The sequence below is a fragment of the Xiphophorus couchianus genome, chromosome 11 (assembly GCF_001444195.1).
Source record: "Xiphophorus couchianus chromosome 11, X_couchianus-1.0, whole genome shotgun sequence".
Classification (NCBI taxonomy): domain Eukaryota; kingdom Metazoa; phylum Chordata; class Actinopteri; order Cyprinodontiformes; family Poeciliidae; genus Xiphophorus; species Xiphophorus couchianus.
This window is the reverse complement of record NC_040238.1, coordinates 20,427,101-20,446,403: the sequence shown is the minus strand read 5'-3', so window position 1 is coordinate 20,446,403 and position 19,303 is coordinate 20,427,101. Positions and strand designations below refer to the sequence as shown.

Sequence of the window (19,303 nt, the reverse complement as noted above, 5' to 3'; positions counted from 1 at the left end):
GAAAAGATTCACAAACTCCACGGTTCAGTTTTGAGTTACAGCTTTTTATCTTCCAACAATAATTCAGCGGTAGGTAATTCACAATTAACGGTTTTTAAAATGTGTTGTTTTTAAAGAACATTTTATGCCGTCACATAAAAAAAAGAACGAATGAGCTTGGATGTGATTTTTGTACAAAACAATAAAAAAGCGGGGGACGGGAGGGAAACAATCACCATTTCCTTTTTCCTGCAATATAAAGCTCAGTCAACTTTAGGGCCGTTAAGTGGATGCTCAGCACGCAAATAAAAACATTCACATTTTAAAGCTATATTTTCTGTGTTGGACATCTCTGGAAATTCCTCGTCGTCTGTTGCTGAACCGTCAGCAGGCGGGAATGTTAATTATACGACGGCTTGAGCACTTTCCCCGTATAAATCCTGCATCCTCTAAAACAATAGTCTGAGCTATAAAACATCCTAATGCTTTGATTTCAGGCTCTTCACAGTCCGACTCTTCACTACAAGGCATTGAAAAGCTACAGAGGAAAGAAATTGCTCTCTCCTAAAATACTTTCTCTTACTTAAGCTGTTAATCTAAAACTCCTGGCGTCTCCATGAAGGTACTGAACATACTGCTGCTAGCAGCTGCTGGAAGAAGGTCACAGCTAATGTTTGATAACACTATTTAACCATAAATCTTGAAAGTTTCAGTTAAATCATTTGGTGTGTTGTGCTGCAGGTCGCCTTGACAACCAGCTATTTACATACACAGATATCTATCTATGGTTTTGAACTGTAAGAAGAAAGCTAGAGTACCAGGAGAGAAACCGCAGAGAGAACAGAAACAGGATCCATACATAAGCAAGACGACATGCTATCCTCTCTGCCACTGCATAACCAAAAGATTATTTCAAAAATGATATAATTAGCACAATTAGCATGTTTAGAACAGCATTCCCTTTGTATATTCTAGATAATACAGACCATTTTTTACCTGATATTTTCTAAAACTTTGGTAATATTTCTAAACCCAGCATGTCCCGTAACAGAGGTCGAACCCTCCAAAGAAAGACTGTAATACATTCAGCCTTTTCTAATATCCCCTAAAGTCGACTGTGGCTCAGATTGCTTTTTTGCCAATTCAACAAAACATCCCCTAGGTAAGTATGGATCTATGTCCTATGGTAGACTGCTCCTTTACGGGAGCAGAACTGCTAAAACTGCAAAAGCATGAAATGATGAAGGAGCGAAATGACCAGCGCTCGCTAAAGTTTAGCTCTGAATGAACAGTAGAAAATAGAAAACGCTGTTCAGTTTTAAATAGCTTCATACTCCAGCTGTACAGTACACTCAATGGCAATATGCTTTGCAATATCAATGGGTGTGATATCGCAACCGCAACCAGCTGCTTGCATCCAGTGTTTCCTGTACTGTTAACACAAATTATGCAAACCAATAATATACTTTGTCTTTCGGTTCAAGTTTTACTGCCAGAGATTAAACTTTACGCACAATTTTAGAGGTTGAGATGCTAAAGCTCAAAAAGAGTGGGGATATTTTAATGACGGAAAAGAATAAGAGTCAAAAACTAAAACAAGTTGATCATAATTAACACCATTATTGCAATGTTCTGCTCTAGAATCACCCAATTATCTTTCCAGCCCAACTTCCTAAATGCAACCTTAGAGACTCTGATTATGAGTTTGAGTCTTCACTCAGTAACAGCAGTCATACTGAAGAGTGTTATTATTAAATGCGTTGTGTTGACTCATCAAAACATTTTTGGATTTTTACTTTTTGTTTTGACCTGCTGGTCACTAGTCAGATCCAGTAAAGCTGGAAATTAATTGACTAATCACTGGCCAAATTCTGGCTACGTCTGTAAAGAAAAGCAAACCAAACTGTTATTCTCTTTATTTGATGTTCCTTTCTAACATTATATTAATGCTGCTCTCCCTCTAGCACTATTGGCTGCGGGTTAGAGGTACTATGAGACAAAGAGTCACAAACTAGAGGAATTTAAAGATTTACAGACTGTTACACAAATGAGTATTACAAAAAATAAGCCCTGAACCACACAACAAAACTTTATTTAAAAAAAATACTTTTACTATATTTAAAAGGGTTAGTAAGGGTCATCCCTTGCACCTGGATATCTAATAATAAGCACACATGTAATTATTTTCAAGCCCTTATTTTGAGTGCATACTTTCCCCACACTGGAGAAAACCCTCCTTATGGAAAGTGGGTTAGTGGTTATACCCACAGACAGGCAACCCAAAGGCTATAATCACAAGCAGCTAAAGTAATGGAAAAAAAAAAAATCACTTTGATACTGTAACTTCAGTGCAGGGCCAAATGTGAGGCAAAGATTCCCAGCTTAGAGATCTGAAACATAAACCCAGAGGTTTGTTGTCTTCAAGGGTGCAAACTCTACAACGAGACGAGCAAACCCACAACGACACATACAGTGAAGGGAACACCGACACGTGCACACACAAAACACGCACGTACAGGTCCTCTCAAAGGAAAATGAAATATGGATGATAAATAATAAATAGGAGTTGAAAAGGACTAGTTAATGTTTTATGAATCTGGGACATCATCTCACAGTGAGGCTGCAGGCTTTTGCTTCTTTCTTGCATGACACATGCAGAAATAATAGAAACACAAGAAGGAAAGGAACTTAAAAAGGGGGGAAAAACCCCCCCATAATAATCGCAGCTTTGAGATTCATTCAAGATGAGTTTCCACAGGCGAGAGAGACTTGGAGAGGCCAGAGGAGCATGCTCACAATGCACACCAGAGATACGACATACCTCAGCATCAAGTCAACAGGATAGAGCAGAAAAGCAATGCACTGTGGTCTTTAAGAGGAATTAAGTAATGGCAGCTGTTTGACCTAGGGACTCCCTGTTTGAACATCTGGAGGCCTCATGCTAATCAGGGCTAATCTGCATGCAGCTAGGTCCAAATCCGAGATCATTTCAAGCACACTGTGTCATGGATTGCTACATACACTCAGTTTGTACACAAAGCTTTAGAGTGGCACAGTGTCACATTTCAGCTTGAAGGACAATGCCAGTGTCATGCCCTCAATGACGAACACGCATGCACAGAGCTTCCTGGGAGTCAGCTGTGTTCCTGTCTATAAACTCTGCTCACCTTGTATGAGGATGCGCACATCTCGACTGCGGAGGTTAATGTCATTGGCAACCTCGCACCTGTAAACGCCAGAGTCATTCCGATGAAGGGGACGCAGGAAAAGCAAAGTGCTGTTCCTCGTTTCCACGCCGTCTGGCATTTCACTGTCCAATCTGCAAAACACACACAGAAGGGAAGACATCAGAGACGAGCCGAAAACAAATTTCCAGTAGAAACAAGCAATCAAAGCTGATCTTAATCTGAAGAAGCATTTTATAGGTTTCTGTAGCTTGTAAAAACTGCTAAAACTGCAGTATGCAACTTTCATGAAAAATATATATATATTTTTAAACATTCATTGAAACGGTCAGTAATTGTTACTGTAGAATACGAGACAAATAATTTAAAAAAAAAAGTGAATCAATCACAGCCAGGAGGAGGGTCTTGGTATTCACATGGCCAATCATGGCCGCTCACACCCCACCTCTCTTTTACGCTACAGCTTCTCTCCATCGGCAGAGTGTCAGTGTCACAAAAGCGTTTTGTGACATTTAAACAGTTTTTCTGTAACAATGAGTTGTTTCTCCGCCATTAGCACATTGAGAAGCATGTTCATGAGGATGATTGACAGCGCTAAGACAGTCCTCCTGGATCCAATTGGTTGTTTGTGACAGGGAACGGTGCATTTCTTCAGACAGCACAAGGTGGAGATGGAGGATATTGATCTTTTCACAGATTATCTGTCTCATATTATACTGTCACAACATGGGGATAGTTTCAATAACTTTAAAGTAAAAGTTACATACTGCAGCTTTAATTTGCTCTGAGACAGATTTTAATGAGTCACTGGGGCAATTGCCCAGGGCACCATGAGAAGACCAAACTAAAAACCATATTTAAAAAACATGAACGCATGTTTCTGTCGTTTGCACTTAAGAGAAATTTTATATCACTTTTACTCATTTGGAGGCACCTCCCCACATTAAGCAGAGGCCTGCCAAGAACAGAGACCAGGCTCTGTTTGTTGTCAGACACAGTGAGCTCACTTTTAGGGAGACGCAAGTTACTTTGAGCCTAAGCACTACTTTCATCTACAATTCAAATTTGTATCGCGCTATAGTATGAATTGGAAGCAGCAGCATGAGCCTCGTCCAGGAGGCCATTCACAAAAGGATAGACAACTTGAAGTTTTTCACGTCAAATTAAAACCAGGAATAACTTCCTGGGATTTTATTTGATGGACAAAGTAGTGCATAACTGCATACTCTTCAGATCCTGTTTTTACTGACCATTGATTTTTCTAGTATTGCCACAGATTCCTATTTGGATTTAGATCCATTTTGCTCCGACAGTCTGTTCAGGTCCTGTCAAGACATCCTGGATTTTATTCACAGATATTGGGGAGAAAAAAAAGGCAGAGTAAATGCACATAGGCTTCTGGATTTTTTTGTCATTTTTAAAAATGTTTTCCTTCCACTTTGCTGTGATTTTGTGGCAACTAGTATCTTATCTGCAGAATGGACAGATAAGATACTGGTTAGAGACATCCCAGTCTAAACAAACAGGAATAAGTCTGGACAGCCACCAAAGCTCCCTCTAAATATTCTATGCCAACACTTTAAAAATGAACATTGATATCACTAAATTCACTCTGACCAACTGTTGGCATAATTGTGTGGCTGAGTTTTATCTTTATACCCCAAAAGTTATGTACTGCAGGTAAAATAACTGGTAATATTTATGTCAGAATAGACACAAATTTGTTCCTTTACTAGTGTAAACAGGTTAGAGTTTTAGTGCAAAATTTCAAACCTAACTTCTCCATCCGCTATCTGAGAGGGTTTTGATGTCTGAAAACTAAAAGACATTTTTTATGCTACACTTTTATACAAAGCTCTTCAGTGAAGCCTTTAGATGGGATCTGCTTTGTAAGAATTGATGCGACAGGTGACGTTCTACTCTTTGTAAGTGAATGCTTTTCTGCGTTAGCTGTCATTTTGAACCAACGTACTTAACCTCAACATCCTGCAAAGGCTCTATGTTTAAGGTTAAGCTTATGAAACATATAGGACTAAAAGGAGCACACAAGGAAACTGTCAGCAGAGTTGAGTGCATTCGCAGAAACGCCACAAAGTGCAACTCAATCTTGTGCTACAAGATGGAAAGATTTAGATTTACTTACTTTGGGCCAGGAAAAATTTTAAAAAGCTTATTGTGTTTAAACAGAAGCACACACCTGATCCATCTGAAGTGATGAGCCGGTGGGTTGGCGTTGGCTTTGCATGTCATCTGGACATTCTCTCGGCCCACATACCAGTCCCCATCATACCCCACAACGGATATATCAGGAGCAACTGCAGCGAAAGGAAAACATGGTTAAAGCATAACTTTGTTCAATAATTTCCACAGTGTTTGAGCAAAATACTGTATATTAGCATGGTTTCGATATCAATTTTAAAACATAAGAGCCATTTCTGATATGCTGTAATGATGACTCTGGAGCTGAGATTGCTGTAGTTTTCCCATTCAAAATTAGCATAAAGTCCCAGTTTCAGTGCTCCATTTTATACAATGTTGTCATCTTGCCCTTGTGTGCAGGTGTCTAAAAATTCAATATATTTTAAAATAACTTAGACTTAATGACTTGCTAGTTTAAATTATGGTGACAATATTTAAAATCGAGAATATTAACAGTGAGGATAAAAAGAGAAAAACTGCTTAGTCAGAAAGCAAAAAAGGAAAAAACAAAGCTGTTGCAGTACTTGTAGAATTGTACTTCCTCAACCCAGTAGATATAGTTTTAGATTAATATTAGAAGATGTCTTAATCCAGACGATTATATGGAAACGTACACTGCACGTTGAGCTGGTAGGGGATCCTGAAGTCGCTCTGGAGCGCCGGGTGACGGACCACGCAGGTCAGCGCGTGGCCCTGGACGTGGCGCGTGGGCTGCCAGATGTAGCGCACCTGTGTGCTGGTCGTGCCGTTGACGTCGTCGAACAGTTGCACCTCTGACTGGCCGAAAAGGTTGGACTCCCAAGACACCTCAGCAGGGGGCCGAGCTCGCTCGGCGATGCAGGTGGCCACCACGGTGTCGTTGCCCCCGTCGATCAGAGCGGCTGAGCCGGCGGAAACGTAGACCTTTGGCTCCACTGTTTAACACACGGCCAAAGAAAAGCTAAATAAAATCAATTCTATCAACAGCATCAAGGCTTTATTATGCCGCTTATATTACTTTTGTTATTACTGAACTAGTCGATCAACTTCGATACTTCATACATTCCACCACACAAAACAATAACAGCTTTAATAGGTGTCTCCATCCCCCTTTATGATGTGTTTGGTAAAAAACGTACAGGGTGGGTGCACACGGAGCATCTCTGTGCAGTGACAACTTCTGGCCCAAATGAAAAATGGGTAATCCCCTCAGCAAAATTGAAAACACAGCCCTTGAACTTGATATTGCTCACAAACTGAACAAATTACTCTGATGCACGGATCGGTAGTAGACCCTGACTAAACTGGAGCTTCCTGAGCGGCAGGATTTCTGTTCCTCTGTCTTTGCTCTTAAGGTTTTCACTTAGCAGCAAAGAGTTATGGGAAAAAATAGAACAATGTTTTACAGGTAGGTGACTTATTCCAAAGACATTAACTAAATATACTCTGAAAAGAAAGCTAGGTTAAAGACATCAATACTAGTCCATGCAAACCGTTTAAAAACTGTTCTTACTTAAAATGCATTTAGTTGGCTCATTAACTCATGCACTAACTTAACTGTTGTGATTTTTGGAAATCTATCATTTCCTGTATGAAAGGAAAATCTTGTTTTCTTGAGAATCAAAATAATACGTTTCTTTTCTCCTCTGTTGCTCGTTTGTCAACAAGCAGCTCTTGTGTGCTTCAAAATGTGCAAGAACTTTGAGAGTCAATCTGATTGGCCAGACATCCTGTACACATGTAACTCCATGAGGAATGTGGAAATTTGGCACTCCTTTATTTTGTAAATTCTTGTGCCATTCTGTAATTTTGTCCACTGTGAAACTGAAAAGTTCTGATCAGATTCCTTTGACCTCATCCCACAGTCAAATTCAGAAATGTTCAGTCAAACAAAGATTCTGACGATTCAAACTGGGATTGTAAACATTTGACTCACTTCTCTTAAATACTGAACCATAAAGCCAACAACTTTATGCGACCCCTTCAAGTGCATCACTGAACTAGTTACATTTACATGGAAATATCATCAATTAAAACAAATGGAGCCATTCAGATTTATACATCGAGTCTTCAATCTTTACACTCTTTATTCTTTAGAGAACTGGAGCGTCCTTAAGGGAAAATCAGTTTAAAAGTTGGCATAAGTCTTGACATAACATTTGTCTGTTCCCTAGGAAACTACAAAAGTTAAGAGCACGGAATGGGATGCAGTTTTGGGAGCTGTGCAAAAAAGAAAAGAAGATTTTGCTGTGATTTTTAAAACCTGCTGACTGCAGGGCTCACCGAGGGTGCAGCAGGCATAAAAATGACTTTCCATCAACTACAGATATGAGGAGTTGAGCTCGTCAGTGAATCCTATACCAACTACTTAAAAATGCATTAGGAACTTAATCACATATTTGGGATTGGAACGAGTCGTCCAAAACCCAAATTAAATTGGGTTAAAATGGAAATCCTAAAGTCAAGAATTAACAGAGGTGGTGAAGCAATCTTTCCCAAACTGCTGCTATTTATATTCGTTAAATTATGCATAGAATGTGGAACAATATGGCACTAGCTAATAAAGAGTATCAGACATGTGTGACATATATGAACATAGAACTTCAATCTCAAAAGGAAAATGTTACAATACTTACCAAGCACACTAATGGTGGTAGAGGCTTGTGTGTTTCCCAGAGGAAACGTAGCCACCTTACAAGTGTAGATCCCCACGTCTGAGAAGCCCACGTTTCCCAGTACGATAGTGGCATCGCGAGATGATGGCGACCGGAAATGCAAGCGGTTGATATACTCCGGTGGGATGAAGGTGCCAAGCTCGGGGTTATACACCGCCACGGTTACGGAGCCCGAAGGCAGGCGGCGCTCCCAGGAACTCTGAGTCAGAGTGAGGTTTGTGCCAACCTCCACCCGGCAGTCTAAAGTCACATTTTTTCCCAGCACGGCACTCACTCTCTGAGGCACCACCACCTGACTGCACACAGCGCCTGGCAAGAGGACACAAAACGCAATTTAGTCACAACTCGCCTTCAATAACGTCCATCACAAAATGCTTAGAAACTTTAATAACTAACCATAATTCAGGAATATTCCTTTTTTTTTTTAGAACTTGAAGGAATTTTGTAAAGTGTTTTTCACATTCTTAATCCAAATAAAAGTCCACTGTTTAATTAAACTATAATATTCTCCTGGTCTAACTAGTACCACAAATTATTTTATTGACATTTGGAAGCTTCCCCTTAGATTTATGCATTTGTTTTGGAAGCCGATCCATAGAGTTAAAAAAAAAAAAAAGATTTAAATTGATTAATCCTAGCGTAAATAAATAGCTCTCGGAAACAAATTAATGTCAGGATGACCAAATCCGGGACAATTAAGTCTTAAAACTACTGTGAGTTATATTTATTTGAACTGACTTCAAGAACTTGGCAGGACTGAGGTTGTCTTTTTATTGTTCCCTAAAAAGTGTAATATTTCACCGACTTAGAAAACGGCAGCAGAAAAGGCTGCAGTAAGTTTTTTCCTTTCACTGAAGATGAGACTATTTAAAATGGCAACAGCCTTAATACACCTCAGTGATTAAAAACATTCTTACCTGCTGGGATAAAAATGAACAGGATTGGTGAAAACCCATTTATGACTAAAGCTGCATAACTCATTCTGAATGGGAAACTTTTAGTAAAGGCAAACTTTCCTCCAACGATACGTTTCCTCAAGTTTTCAACAGTCTCATTTTGTTGTACTGGGTAATGGACACCTGAGTGGGACTTTCTTCAGGTCATAGATGCTTTTGACTGCAGTAGTACCAAACCAACAGGAGAAAATGCCAATGCCACACTCATTGCTGTGAGGTTGAAGCCTTCACCAAGAAATTATAGCAGAGAGGAATCAACTGGAGCCCAAATATAGATGATTTTTATCTCAACCATCCCAGATTGTTTATTGCAATTTTGTAATAAACAATCTTTAGTGTGGAAGTTGTTGGTAAATGAACAAGACTTATAAGCAAGCATGTCAGCTGTTTTATTGGGGTTAGATGACCACAAATAGAAAACTGAACCAATGAGAGCAAAGTTGTTCTGCTTTATCGTTCATAAGTTTCCTTCAATCACAAAGTTAGGATTTGTTCGTCTTTTTGAAATCCGAGTTATGGAAAGGGGCTTCATTCATTAAGAAATCCCTGTGAAGAAGGCTCTTAGTAATGGTAATCATGCTTATTGCCTTTATAATCCGATACATAAAAGACAGATTACAAAGTCAATTTCTTATTTTGTCTTTGGTTTGTCTACATGCAGCTATGTTTAAATGTTTCTAGTTTCAAGTACATTTACAATAACTTAATAAATTGTTTAACAACAGCTGTAAACCAGATTCTTTTCTACTGTAATATTATTGTTAAACCTATGCTGTGGTTGGAAAAAAAACCTTGATATAGTGCACAACAAAATAAAAATAAAATTGTAGCTTTTGGGCTATCTTTCAAAAGTATGTTTTTTCCACATTTTCCAGCGAGCTACACCAGCTAAAACTTGGAATGGTAGACTTTTTAAAAATCATCTACAAAACAAAATAAAATGCTGGTCATTGAAGCACTAATCCTGAGATCTCAAATATTGATCAGAGTGACAGATTTATTTACTTTTATTTGTAAGATATACCAATCTTCTGAGAACAAATGCTAAAAAAATGAAAATAAAAGACGTAATTTATGTGCATTAGTGTATGCAAGCATGTTGTCCAGTCAGTGGCAAGAACAACAACTTGGACTGTAGATAAAACATTTAGTACTGAATCAAACACTAACCCTCATCCAAAACCACTGCAACACAATACTTTAAATACTTGAAAAGGAAAGATCAAAAATATCAGGACAACTTCAGTGGGAGAAGTGTATTTTTGACGTTAAAGTCCATTTCATATCTGAACCCTCTGACATATTCTGGCATCAGTTTAAAAATGTCTTAACCAAAGCAAGAATTGGAGGTTAGAACAAATACCACACAGCTTACATGGAGACTAAATGGTCTCAATCACGAAAAAAAAAAAAAAAAAGTCTCCCTCCTACTGACCTGAATTCAAGAATTATAATCAGACTTTGTGTATCTTTTGTCCAAATATAACCAACCCTGCTCTGCTACCTACACCAGCCAGAAATGCTGCAAGATTGAAATTTAGGAGCTCAACGCTACGCTGAGGAAAGTCCAAATGACGAGAACAGGCTGCATCTGGTAGGAAAAAAAAAAAGGGAAGGAAGGGAAGTGATATGCTAACACGATGACATCATCATTAAGAGAAGAAAAGAAGGCTGAGGGAGAGGAGAGGCAGGAGCGCATCGAGGAGAAACATCAGATCTAAATACAAAAGCAGGAATTATAATATTAACATAATAAAATGCGTCGAGCAGCAATCACACACTTAAATTCTTTCATTAAATCCCTAATTGTAACAAGCTGTCAAGAGGAAAACATCACTGCAGAATGAAATTGGCTGCACGCGGTTGGGAACAGACTCCAAATATTCTTCTGTTGTTTTGCCAGAAACAGTTCAGTCATTGACCAACCTCAATCTACAAAGGAACAGGTCTTCAAAAACTGGCACAGTCTGTGGAAATTTTCCTGAAAGTAAAGCACAAAGTGCAAGTGTCCCTATTTTTCCAATTCCAAAGCAATACCAATCACTTTTGATTGGTATTACAAATGTTAATATTCTGATCTGCTGACAAAGTCTTCAAAATCTTCGCCGAAGCTCAGCTAAATTGAACAGCAGTGACAGTGTGATATTACTTAGCTGTGAAATTTTTTATTCCTTTAAATGCAGAACTCATTTCTGATTTAGACTGACCCAGACATATGAATCTCATCTTACTGAGAACAGGACGTGTCAGAGTAATAACCGCATGAATCCCAGAACCCAATACTTTCCAGTGCCACACTGCAATGAAGCCAATGAAGATCACTGTCGTTATCCATGCAGCCCCTCCATGTTCTGGCCTTTCAGTGTACACAAAGTGATCAGTAAAGCCCTCTCAAATCATCATTTTATTGTTGATTTTGTGTCGGTACGATAAACCCCAATACATCTCTGGAACCTATTACATTTTAAGCCAGAGAAATTGATCTTAGAAAATATTCTTTACAAGTTTACAACAAATCTGGCCTCGTTTTAAAAGGCCAACTTGTACTTGTTCACATACGTTTATGTACAACAGATTTTCTTTCTTCAATGAAATTTCAAAAAACTTCCGACAAGTAATTTTGTCCATTTCTATAGACTTGCACTCATTCAACAATTAAATGCATCAGGCACTAAAATTGTAGTAAAAGTGTGCCACATGTTCCTTGAAGGTAGCAGTAGCTTTAAAGTGTGTATCTCCAACCTTGATCAGATGTTGTTTTTTTATAAATACATGTTGAAAATATTTTTATTCATTTATAATAGAGCAAAAAGAGAGTTATCAGTTTGCAACAAGAAGAGAAAAAAAAACAAACTGATTTTTCAAAAGCTGACCTGCCTAGAGCTGGTCAAAAATAAAAGTAACTGATTTTTATCACCATTGGTGGATTATCAATATAATAAATATTTATTAAAAACAGTGAATATTCAAAAAAAACCCTTACACTTGCTGTGACATACATAGACATTTCAGAGTTTCTAGCCTGGTCTGAACCATGTAGACCCCTCAGATAATTGGTAACTAAAGAGGGGGCAGCATATACATCAGGACTGAAAACATTACTTCCTGCAGCTTAGCCATAAAAGCTAAAATCTGCTTTATTACTTCATATTTTACGTGCATTTTATGTGATTACATCTCACGTTTTATGCCACATATGCTTTAAGACATTATATTTTTCATTTACTTGTACGTTGGCATTTAAAGGTAGGTTCATTCAAATATTTATTTCCTTTCTCTAGTACACACAGTGTTGAAGATGCCTCCCTCCCCCCACAAAAGAAAAAAAATGGTAAAATGCCAGTGTAGTGGACTGTAAACCGATCTGTAATCTCGCTTGTCCCTTGCCAAGTGGGTTAAGCCAAATACCTCCATGACACTAACAGAACAACGTTTGTTTAGCTACTGAATGCACAAAAATGCCAAACCTAAATCCAGCTTGAAACAACAAAACAATACGGAGCAAGTGATCCACTTCCTTCTGCAAAAAGCCAATTATGTTCCTTATTGAATGGTGGAAGTTGGGAGGTAAGAATCCCGTCATAGCAGTGGGAATTTCTTCTGCACTGAATATGAAATGGAAGAGGTATAGCCACCGAATTAAATTTTTATTGGAGACGTGATGACAAGCTTACATAACCGTGGCCTTGTTTTCCTCAGCTCAGTAAGAAGAGTGATGATGATCAGAGCATCCTCCAACTGATCCAACGTGCCTCCCATCTTGACACAGCGACTGCGATTCCTGCCTCGTAACCCCCAGAGACCAAGAGAGGAGTTCTTATTATAACCTAAAGAGAGAAACCTCTAGACACGTTCAGTTAGGTTTGCAAATCCAACACACCGCGTCTCACTGACGGAGAGCAGAAAACAGATTATACTTATTATCGTCCAGGCATCAAGGACAAATTGCTCCTTGGGGACACTCGGCTTGTTCTCACTTTAGTCAATATTACCTCCACGTGCGCCACTTATGTGGCGGTAAGTGTATTAGTATGTGTACCTTGCTAAAGGGCAGCTTGTCTTGGTGAAAGTGGAGATTCCTGGACAAGTGGTAATAGTGCTGGGGTGGAAGTGACGGAGCTTGTTGTGAATGATAAGGAGGACAGCGAAGGAGTATCGGATCTCATGCCTCCAACTAATCTCAATCTGTTTTTAATGTCAAATGCATTCAATTAACCTTTTTAAATTAGGTGCAGCTTTGTTGTTAAGGCAACAGTTAGGTCATTTCCGAGTCAGCATTTTCTTACTACCTAAATGCTGTCAAGTGTCAAGACCCGAGTTATGAATGGCTGTAATAAACAGAACAAAGTGGCTAATTAGAAGCAAATCCCTTAGGAGGAACAAGACTTGGCCAGCAGAAAAGTGCATCACAGATTTGCGTTGTGTTTTGGTAGAGAATGACTCTAGAGCAGCACACTGAGCTGCAAGTAAAGCAACACGGCTAAGGTTACTTCCAAATTATCGACCAGGTGGGCAGTAAAGCACACTTCCTTACAATATGAGAAGGCAGAGCAAATGTGAACATTCACTGAGTGTAATACATTAGGTAATCCTAGAGCTGTTCTATTTCTAAAAAACAACCTTTTCAATCAACAGAAAAGGAAAAAAAAAGGATTTTTCTAATTCTCATAATTTTGGTGTTAATATCTGGATAATGTTAACCAATTTCCAATATTTTTCTTACAATGGCACCAACAAGAGAAAAAAGTATCCGAGAACAAATTATATCAAGAGTTTCCAGGTTTTTTTACTGCTAAAGAAATGTTCTAATGGTTTATATTGAGCATACCTGTTAGAAAATACTGACTCAATCTTCATGAAAACAAATGCAGTGGACCACTGCCTCACTGTATTCCCTAATTCACTAACTTGTGGACTTTTTCTGTTGACAGTATCTTCAAATTATTCACGAAAATTTGCCTATTATTTCGATTTTTTTCCACAGAGCATAAAATATTTGAAAGAAAATGCAGCTTGGGAAGTTGACCTACGTAAGCTGTGCTACTTGTGACGCTCCTGGCTGGGGTTTCCAAAGCAACCAATCCAGAAGAGCCGTTCATTTTCCTTGTTGGTGATTAGCTGTGTCATAGAGACAATAAGGAAGTCTGTAGATTTTAGCTTCTGTGGTAGTAAAAAGACAGTTTCCACTGTGTGCTTTAATTACATATCAACTTATGGTATAGTTGGTGTCTGAGCTAGTAAAACAAACAAATATGAAATTAACTGACGTTTAGTCACTTCTAATTTCTTAACCAGTTAGTAACTAAGTTTTTTTACATGTTGATGTTCAGAAAGATATTTGAAACATTGAAAGATTGAGATCTCTGCTAAAAATCTTGTAAAGTTGGGCACTTTATCAGTTGAGATTTCTCAAATATTAACCAGACCTTTAAGGTTAATTCACCCAATGATTTAGTATTGCCCAGACTCTACAAGTGACTATGTTGCTGTAATTGTTTGCATAAAATAAATAGATAATGCAGAATAAAGCGTTACCTTTTGTGATTAAGTTTCACAATAAGATAACAGAACAGCTGGATTATATTACGTCATCTCACGATTCTTTGCATTTGCAAAAGCAACATTCGCAAAGTCTTTCAGGATTGGTGTAAGTCAACACTGATTCTAAATATACTTTGCATCTTGCTGTCCTACTTATCACTCTTTCAAGAGATCTTATACATTTTGCAGGCTATGTTGTCTTTTTTGCTTTATATTCATTTTTAAACATGTTGCTCAAACTGAAAGTAGGTACCTTCCCTCTTTAACAACTTCCACACTGGCACAGGTTAGGGATGGTGCCTTTACTGAGCAGAAAAAGTATGAATATATGACTTTCTTCACTAAATCTGTGCAGCTCAAGTTGAAGAACAGTCACATATTGCCATCAGTCAAATCCTTGGAATATTTATAGAATTTTGACCTAAAGGTAAAGTAATGAAGAGAGGAGTAAAGCAGTGACAAGTGCATTTTTTTGTAAGAAAAAAGGGGGGAGAGGGAAAGGAAGAAACGAGAGGAAAAAAAAGTCTGCAACTTTAAGATTGTGCTGCGATAAATTGGAGCGGTTTGCATATCCATTTTGCATTCAAAACAAGCAAAAGGTCAAAACTCTCATTGAAATGTGCAGCAGACTTTAACTAGACCTACGAAAACACCTGTCTGTGCCCCTAAACTTGAACCCTGAGATTCATTAACAGCTTTAAACAAAACAATGACTCATGTTAACAACAAGACAATATGCAGGATATTAATGATATGCTAAAGAATATATGGGTGACTTTTCTAATCATCATCAAATTTATCTAAGCACTGTACACAAAGGCCTCCGGTCATTGCAGATTGTCCTGTCGCTTAATTGCAGAGGAAACACTCCACAACACTCAAGTGGAGGATCTGTTTCACAGAAACTGTGAAACAGAAGATGCCCAACTCTTACATGATTGGCAGCAGAACTTGTAAAGGAATTAAAATATAAAAGCTGTCGCATTTTTTTTTATTTGGCTGACCACCCATCAAGTATGGCTTCAATAGTTTTGGACTAATTTAAAATGGCAGTTTCTGTGTGTTTTTAAAGGGATGTGGATTGCATCTCTAGTTCTAGTTTACATATTTATATTGGTCAAACCACAATGAATATGATAAAGGATTCTTAACATTTCTTTAATTTTCTTTTTTTTCCTAAGTTTTTATGTATCCAAAAGCCCAACTACAGACAAACATTGGAAAATTGTTTAGGCTAAAAATGTAAAAAGTATGATTTTTTCCCCTTATTGTCCCTTGTCCCTAGAAAAACAAAAAATGAAATCAATAATCCAGGTAACATTCACCCATCTCCATTTAAACACCTCTACATAGAACAATCACTTTAACATACAGCTAGAATTGAACAAAACAACTTTTCATAACAAACAAACACTAAAATGGGAAAATGGTTAATTGAAACCACTTCCTGGCCTGCATATTAAAGCACTTTGCTACATATTGAGCTGGTAACTAATAAATTCAGGGTTTCCCCAGTGAATTATAAGCCTGGTGGGCCACCAGGCTTTACTTGTGAAAGAAACTCACTTAACATTTTGCTGGATCACATCGTCCCATTCATTATGCCTTTCTGGGTTCTGAACTGAGGGCAGATCAGAGCCGAGCTTTCAGTCCAAGTTGGACCCCAAACCCCAGAGCTCTGGCTCTTCTGGTTGCTGGTGCTGCACAAGAATCAGTGGGCACAAAGTTGCGTGGTTCTGGGCGGAGATAGTAAACTGCCCACTCTTTGATTAAACCATAAGGAGCTCAGGCTGCACCACAGGCACATGGTGGCTGACCCTCATCCCACTGTGTGTGTGTGTGTGTGTGTGTGTTGGGGGTGGGAGGCTGTATTATCAGCACCGTCTCTATCTGGTGACTCAAATCCAAGTTCCTCAACTCTTGTTAAAGCAGGTGGCTCCGCCGCATCACGTCACATTAATATAACACTTTATGGTGCTAATATGGCTGCCACCGGCTCCGCAGTGACCTCCTCGTTCGCTAATTGAGGGTTTAAATCACTCCGTGTCACCGTGTTGGCCGTCTCTCCACCAACCACGGAGGTGCCAGCCCGCTTTGCCCGCTCCTCCGAAGCGAACTTGGCACCAAGTTTCAGCCTCTGAACGACACCGGCTCTAAACGCAAACTTCGTCTCGAAAGCACGGCGCGGCGTCCGGCTGTCGGTACCAGCTGGTTCGCTCAGGTTTCTCTGATGCTTCTTGACAAAACTTCTGTCTGTACGCCGGAAAAAGAAGAAGAAAGAAAGAAAAGAAAAAAACTACCATAAAATAAACCCGGACTCACCTGAAATAAAGCACAAAACGTAGCAGAGCGCGCTCTTGCGCTGCTGTCTGAGACGCCTCCGCTCAGAAAAGAGTAGCATCGTCAAAAGAAGAAGTGCATTCCCCTGCTGCCTGGCCGAAGAGGAGGATGCATGCCAGTTTGAGGAGCGCTGAAGAGTGGAACCTCCTCGGCAACAACTCCGAACCGCATGTGGACTGTACCATGTGGGCCGGCGGGAGCGGGGAGGCCGTGGGCACACCTGACACTGGGAGCGAGCGGGCCCCTGGTTACAGATCCACAGCATCCTCCCCCTCCAGGAATGATCCATTGATATTCACATTACGTCATCTTTGTTGATAACTCCACAGATATTGATTAATCAGATCTTTTCCTCTCCTGCCGTCGTCTTTTACTAGATGAAAATATGGATAAGTATTTTTTTTTTCTCTCTTGTAGATGCCAGAGTATGGCTATGATATCTGCTTGCTTTGTTTTTTATTTTGGAAATAGTCAAAAGTGGCTCAATATTAAAGGAGAACCTTTGGAGACACTTATGCGGCCTCAGCGTTATTAACCCCCCAGCAAGTGCAACAACACTTGCAAGATTTGACAACTAAATTCAAAGAAAGATTTTGAAGAAATACCTACGATACAGCAGAAAAACTGTTACAAATGTTCCTAAAAGTGCCACTCACATCCTCAAGGTACTTTACTGGCATTTTGTGTTAGAGTAACACGTTTTTAAAGATGCTTACCGGATAAAATAAGATGCGTTTGTTTTCAAAGCTTTGACCCACTTTTTGCTGGGATTAGATTAAAATGTTCTTGTTCTTAAATCATGACCAGTTTTGCACATTTTTTCCTAATCCAGATCTCCTTGGATACAGATTATATAAGATAAAATGTCAACTTTTTGGTCCTTAATTGGATTTAGATTCATCCGGTGTTTTCCTTTGTTCTCCTTAATGTCCATTGTTACTTATTTGTCACACATTTGCACATTTACGCTGCACTCCTGTTGTTTGAGACAAACAAACAGCAGACAGAACTTCTTATGGTTTCCATAAACATCTAATTTCTTTACAGGCTGCTCAACTAATAGATGTGCTGCTGTTTGATTATCCAGAGGTGGAGTTGTAAAGGGGCTTTTAACTGATCAAAAATCTCATTTTACAGTCATTTAGATGCCCATGTTTTGGTAGTTTAGTTGTTCCTCAATGCTTATCTCCATTTTCAGACGATGTAGTGAACAGGTTCAGATTTTTGACTCGTTTTACTCCTGCTCACAAGCATGCACTGCTTTGTGTTTGTCTAGCGTCTATAGTCCCGGTGGAGAACGTTGTGATAGAACGTGGCAAAATGTGAAAATAAATCAAGGGGTTTAAACGGTTTTTCAAGACACGGTATGTTCACAGCTGTCACCAAAATGTTTCCAGAACGTTTATGATTCGTGTCGGTCCTCACACACTCGTTTTTAGCAGAAGAAGCTGCTTCCTTCTTTCATCTAGAAGTTTCTTCCACCTGAATCATCACATTTCCCAGATCTCCACAAGCTTTTACATGTTATTATATTATATTTACAATTAGCTCTGACTTGAAGTCAGAGCTAATTGTTTCCTAGTTTATTAAAAGGGCATCTTTGTTCGTTCAAGCACAGTTTATTAGGCATCTCGGTGCGTAATTCCAATAATAATCCGCTTAATTTATTTTGTGATGTTTTTTTCAAGCTCAGTAATGAAACTCCACAGACTGAAGCTGTAGCAGCTCTGAGTGCAAGAAGCTGGTGTTCCTTCCTGTGTTTTACCCTCCCGCCCACCACCTCCAACAGCCCCATCCAAAAAAAGACGACGTGTTCTCAGCAAGATTTAACTTGTCTTCTGTTTCTCTTCAAAGTTTATTTTCCAAAAAAAGTGAAATATATAATTATTTTATGCAGATTTTAAGAGCTTTTTCTTTGTACTTTGCTTCCAGACAGCAGATGGTTTTGCTTTAATGTGCCTTGTTTACAAGCTGAAATAATAGCCTAAGTCTTGTTTTTTGTTGTTGTTTTTTTTACATTTGTGAATTTAAGGTGATTATCTTTAAAATCTGCTTTGAAACCCAAACATCTTAGAGCTTGTAAAATTCAAACATTCGTTAAAAATTCAAACTTTTTGGCTTTCTGCCAAAGTAATCCAGCCGAGGATAACATGAAATTACTTTTGTTAATGTTTTTCTCTCGCTGCTGCTTCTTAATACAATCACTTGGGTATTAAACACAGAGAAAATAATTATGTACTGTAGCTTAAAGTGCAACTGTTTTCCCCATCAACAAAATCTGTTTAGGAGGAATTGGAAGTGGCAGGGACAGCAAGCCCCTCATATAGGGGACACAGAGCGCTAATCAGGTTAGCTTTTCACTCTGAATTACATGGACAGAGTTTTTTCTGAAGTATCCCCTTCATCCACAGCCCTACATGCCCAAACAGTTGTTCACAACTACGTTTTT

The 19,303-nt window shown here is 38.9% G+C and overlaps 1 protein-coding gene across 2 annotated transcripts in view; it reads right to left on the bottom strand.

The window, feature by feature from the left end:
• Positions 1–17,325, bottom strand: part of nectin3b (nectin cell adhesion molecule 3b) — a 33,186-nt gene extending 15,861 nt beyond the window's left edge. The window contains exons 1-5 of one of the 2 annotated variants that reach the window (XM_028032040.1): positions 16,837–17,325; positions 7,979–8,326; positions 5,978–6,277; positions 5,362–5,479; positions 3,147–3,298 (exon numbers count right to left, since the gene is read on the bottom strand). In XM_028032040.1, coding sequence (XP_027887841.1) covers positions 3,147–3,298; positions 5,362–5,479; positions 5,978–6,277; positions 7,979–8,326; positions 16,837–17,143 — 1,225 coding nt within the window. In that variant the 5' untranslated portion in view covers positions 17,144–17,325. The remainder of the gene's footprint in view (positions 1–3,146; positions 3,299–5,361; positions 5,480–5,977; positions 6,278–7,978; positions 8,327–16,836) is intronic. The other variant, XM_028032041.1, reaches the window with a different exon arrangement.
• Positions 17,326–19,303: the final 1,978 nt, after the last annotated feature.